The 4,704-nt window shown below is 39.0% G+C and overlaps 1 protein-coding gene across 1 annotated transcript; it reads left to right on the top strand.

Moving 5' to 3' along the window:
• The first annotated feature begins 290 nt into the window (after positions 1–290).
• LOC133243505 (E3 ubiquitin-protein ligase RLIM-like) lies at positions 291–4,336 on the top strand. The gene is made up of 2 exons (XM_061410465.1): positions 291–743; positions 2,447–4,336. Exons 1-2 carry the CDS (start codon positions 500–502, stop codon positions 4,105–4,107), a joined length of 1,905 nt encoding a protein of 634 aa, XP_061266449.1. The 5' UTR covers positions 291–499; the 3' UTR covers positions 4,108–4,336.
• The last annotated feature ends 368 nt before the right edge of the window (positions 4,337–4,704 follow it).

Genomic DNA, 4,704 nt, shown 5'->3' with positions numbered 1-4,704 from the left:
TAATGAGGCTGACTTTGGCATGGCATTTCGAAGCAGGTTGTTGTATTAAATGTAGCAAATGAAAAAGCTTTCTGAAAGCCTGAGAATAGTCTGTGGGGGGCGGGTGAGGGGTGGAGGTGGTGGTGGTGGGGCAGACGGTGAAGGATGGTGCATGGTACATTATAAACCCTCAGAAATATTGGCTGCTTTTGAATGAAATGAAATCCAACCTGAATCCAGTCCCTACTCAGTTACGTAAGGAAGACAGTGGATGCCTAGGCAACGCCTAATCAAGTTATGAGGTAGAGGCGGATCTCAATTATTACCTCACCAGAGGCTGCAGAGCTGAGGTGCAATAGCAGAGTAGTGGAGCAGCAGGGAACCTAGGCAGACGGTTGTCCGACTGAGCGCGTTCCAGTCACTCCCGGGCGGAAGCAGAAGCTGAAGACTACCTGACAGCGGCTTTTGCGTTTCAGCAGTATGTCATGAAATTCAGATAATTTTTCAGTTGTTCATCGAGATGGAAAGCTCAGATTCTGACGATGAAGAAGACAGAGTTTCGGTCCGACACAGAGGTCAGAAGGACCGATTGGCTCGAGAAGATGATTACTTCCGATTCGTAAGTGATCTGAGTGAAGAAGATTACATACTTATGAGGGACAACAATTTGCTCGGCCCCCTAGGTGAAAGTACCGAAGAAGAGTTGCGGCAGAGGCTTCAATTAATGAAAGAAAACCTACCACAAAACTCAGATGAAAATACAGGTATATTTCTCTTTGGGGGTAATAGGATGGGATAAGAAAGCAACTTTATAGTATTAAATAATCACTTCATAATAGTAAATAGTAAATTATACAGAAGTGGCATACATTATTTGGTAAGGAACTTCTCATAAAAAAGAACTGACATTTACTTGGTTTGCGGTGAGAATGCCAGGGTAGGTTTTTTTCCCTGATTCACATTTGGATTGTTTTAATTGGGAAACTGTGAAGTAGACCATTGTTTTTTGTTTGTTGGTTGCTTTTGTACCTCAGTGGAAAGTTCCTCCTATGTACCGAATTATTTTCTCTATCTATGAAAGTGAAAGTTGCTCAGCTGTATCAGACTCTTTGCAACCCCACGGACTATACAGTCCATAGAACTATCCAAGTCAGAATACTGGAATGGAGGGGATCTTCCCAATTCAGGGATGGAACCCAGGTCTCCCGCTTTGCAGGTGGCTTCTTTACCAACTGAACCACAAGGGAAGCCCAAGAATACTGAAGTGGGTAGCCTGTCCCTTCTCCAGCAGATCTCCCCGACCCAGGAATCCAACTGGGGTCCCCTGCATTGCAAGCAGATTCTTTACCAACTCAGTTATGAGGGAGGCCCTCTCTATCCATATAGACATGTAAAAAAATAGCAAAAAGAAATATTTTATATTTTAATCAAGTAGTTCTCAACTGGGGGCAGTTTTGCTCTCCCCCACCCCAAGGGACACTTGACAATAGCTGGAGACATTTTTGGTTGTCACAGAGGGAGGCATGGGTGCTACTAGCATCTACTGGGCAGAGGTCAGGGATGCTGCCAAATACGACACAATGCACATGGTAGCTCCCCAAAATAAGAATTGCCCAGTGCCAAAATGTAAATAGTTCTAAGGCTGAGAAACCCTCCTGGAACCTCAGATCTGGTGCCTTCTCTCCCAGTGTAAAATAGAGGATTTTACTATCGAATGAAGAGGATACTATAATACTTTGGTTCTTGAATATGGTCTTATATGTGCCATGCTAGGTTCAGTCTATTCATTTGATCTGACTTTCAGCTTAATGCCAATTAAAAACCTTGGTAATATTAAGAAGTATTCAAAATTCAAATACTTTTAATCCTATAAACTTTGTTTATATTTGGGCAATAATCTTATATTTTAAAACAACTTATACATTATCAAAGTCATGTAAGAGCCTAAGAGTAGTAATGTTGGAGACTAATGAGAATTAGACAATAATATCAACTGAATTAAAATACTAGCACTGTACCTTAACTGGTGTTTACCTTGTTTAATTGCTTTGGTGTTTTGACAGTAGGCTGAAAAAAAATGTTATCTCTTGACTTTCCTCCCACAGTGGTATACAGGGCTGTGTATATGACAAAATATTGAAAAACAGACTTCCTTCAGATACCCTTTGTAAAAACCTCTCTAAATTTATCTAGGATTAATGTACTCTTTTTCAGATGGAATTGAAACTTCCCTGCCTTTACTTATAAATCTAGATAATAAAGCTTTTAAAGTATTAACTTTAAAGTTAAAGATAATTAACTTTTAAAGTATAACTTATAAAGTAAATGTGAAATCAGTTGAAAACGTCTGAGTATTTAAGTTCTCATTTTTGTTTGCTTTTTAAACAAAGTTTCAGAGTGCTATTTTATGATAGTTCCAATTTTGGTAGTTCTTTTATGGCCCCTCCCCCCGTTTTTTAATTAACAGATAGAGGAGATGCTTCAGATAATGAATCCAGTGAGAACTCTCTTCTAGACTGGCTTACCACTTTTGGACAAACTGAAAATGTGACAAGTGAACAAAAAGAAAATCAGTCTTGGAGAGAAGAGAGCGAAATTAGTGCTAACAGTGATGAGCTCAGATTTGGCTTAGAGAGTAATCTTGAGTGTGATGATGAAAACTCAAATCCAGAAAATGAATATGTAGCATCTGCAGAACTTCCCAGAAGAGAAGATAAGGAAGACAGCCAAAGGCAAGTGGAAAATCCACACTCTGAGTCATTATTTACAAGACCATCTACATCAGAACATGATACAATGGAAACATTAATGGAAGTCCCACCGACTAGAAGTCAGAGAAGACTAAGAAGTTGGAGCCCAGTCTCTCGGAGAACCAGAGCAAGGACTGACAACTGGTCACCTCCACATTCACTGTGGGAAATTTTTCAAAGAATTAATGAAGATACACCATCTCAGACTTTTAAACAACCTCTCATAAGTGAGAATGATAACTTTTCTAGAACTGGGCATGAAGAAACATTGAGACAGCAAATGCCTGGACATGAGTTGCAAAATAGGGGTCTTATTGAGACTTCTGAAACTAGTAATGCTGTTCATGGAGAATGTTATTCAGACACAACGTGCAGTAGTGAATCTTGGGAAGTGAGGGAAACAAATCCAACCACACCTTTCAATCTTGCAGTAGAACAAGTTCATTGTCCAGCATGTTCTCAGAGAGACAGCAGAATTAGTAGAACTCAGTTAACATCTGACTCACCAAACAACACTACCACTTCAGAAAGTGAGCAAGAAGAACTGAAGCCTTTGTCTTCAGATTCTGACGAGGCTGATGAGAGTGCTTATGTCAATACCATCAGAAATCCCGTTCATAGAATTTTAAATACTAGCTTAAGTGATACAATGTCTGTTCCAACTCAGACTCTTTTATATCAGACAATGACAGGATTTAGTAACTCAAGTAATCTTATGGACAGTGACAGTAATTTAGAGTATAGTATCTCACCTCCAAGTGAAAACATGGAAAGGGCAGAGTTACCAAATGAAAGACATGGACCTAGTGGTAGTGATAGTGTACCTGGTTCTGCTCCAAATGCTAGCTATGCTTCTGATTCCAGTTTAATACTGGTATCAGTTTCAAGCTTCTATTATGTTTCTACTTCCATTACTACCATATTTAGTCCTATATCTAATTTTAGCTCAAGTGATGAAGATTCAGAAGCTAGCACACTGATGACGTTTGAAGACAGTGAAGAAAGAAGCTCATCAACAGGCTTATCAGAGACCAGCCAAGAAGGTGAAGAAATGACCCCAGTAACATCTGACGATAGTGACTCTGGGTCTTCCCTTAATCTGGACCAATTTCTCTTATTAAATCAAGCAAACCAAACTAGAGGCCTTACAAAGCTGCAGATTGACAACTTACCTTTAAGATTTTTTGAAGAGAAAGAAGCAGCTAAAATCTGTACTATTTGCATTACAGAATACACCGCAGGCAACATGCTACGTGTCCTACCATGCTCCCATGAATACCATTATCAGTGCATTGATCAATGGCTGGAAGAACATTCAAACTGCCCTATTTGTCGTGGGCCAGTAGTGGACCACTTTGAGGCAGATAATTTTATGTGAGATCTGAATTCTCAGATATAAAAAGTGTTACAGTGATGGACAACTGTCAGCTGTGTCATGTCCACTTTTAGAGTTATTTATGTTTAACAATCTGAATCTATATGTAACAATCTGAACTGAATTACTTGTTCCTGAAGAAATTATTGGGCTTTCCCCAATTTCTGCTTCATAATAAAAGGAAATATCAAAAAGTCAAACAGTGTTATCCTATCTGACAATAAAAATGAGTTTCACACCATAGCAGTGCACTGAATTTCAATAGAAACTTAGTATGTGCACTGGGTTGGGATATTCCTGGTGCCATGAGAGAAATGTTCTAATATGATATAATCAATCTTGATAGATCCTAGTAGTATCTTCTAGTCATATAAATCCCAGATATCTCTTAGCCCTGTTCAATCCTGGTTGTGTATGCAAAGAAACAGGAACCCAACTAATTAAGCAATTTAAGACTGTATTAGAGTCATTCACATACAAAAGTCATGTTATATTCATAGAATGCCATAAAAAGCTTTGAAACTCTTCTCTTCCAGTTTATCCCTTTTATCCAGTTTATCTCTTCCATTTATCCCTTCTCCAAGGGTTTATCCCACCCTC

This window comes from Bos javanicus, chromosome X, assembly GCF_032452875.1.
Source record: "Bos javanicus breed banteng chromosome X, ARS-OSU_banteng_1.0, whole genome shotgun sequence".
Classification (NCBI taxonomy): domain Eukaryota; kingdom Metazoa; phylum Chordata; class Mammalia; order Artiodactyla; family Bovidae; genus Bos; species Bos javanicus.
The sequence above is the reverse complement of the archived record's forward strand: the minus strand, read 5'-3'. Positions and strand labels throughout refer to the sequence as shown.

Excerpts from the sequence above, each read along its gene's own strand:
- LOC133243505 (XM_061410465.1), top strand. The coding sequence starts at position 500 with ATGGAAAGCTCAGATTCTGACGATGAAGAAGACAGAGTTTCGGTCCGA. Across the intron at positions 744-2,446 it reads AAACTCAGATGAAAATACAG|ATAGAGGAGATGCTTCAGAT; the intron begins GTATATTTCTCT and ends TTTAATTAACAG.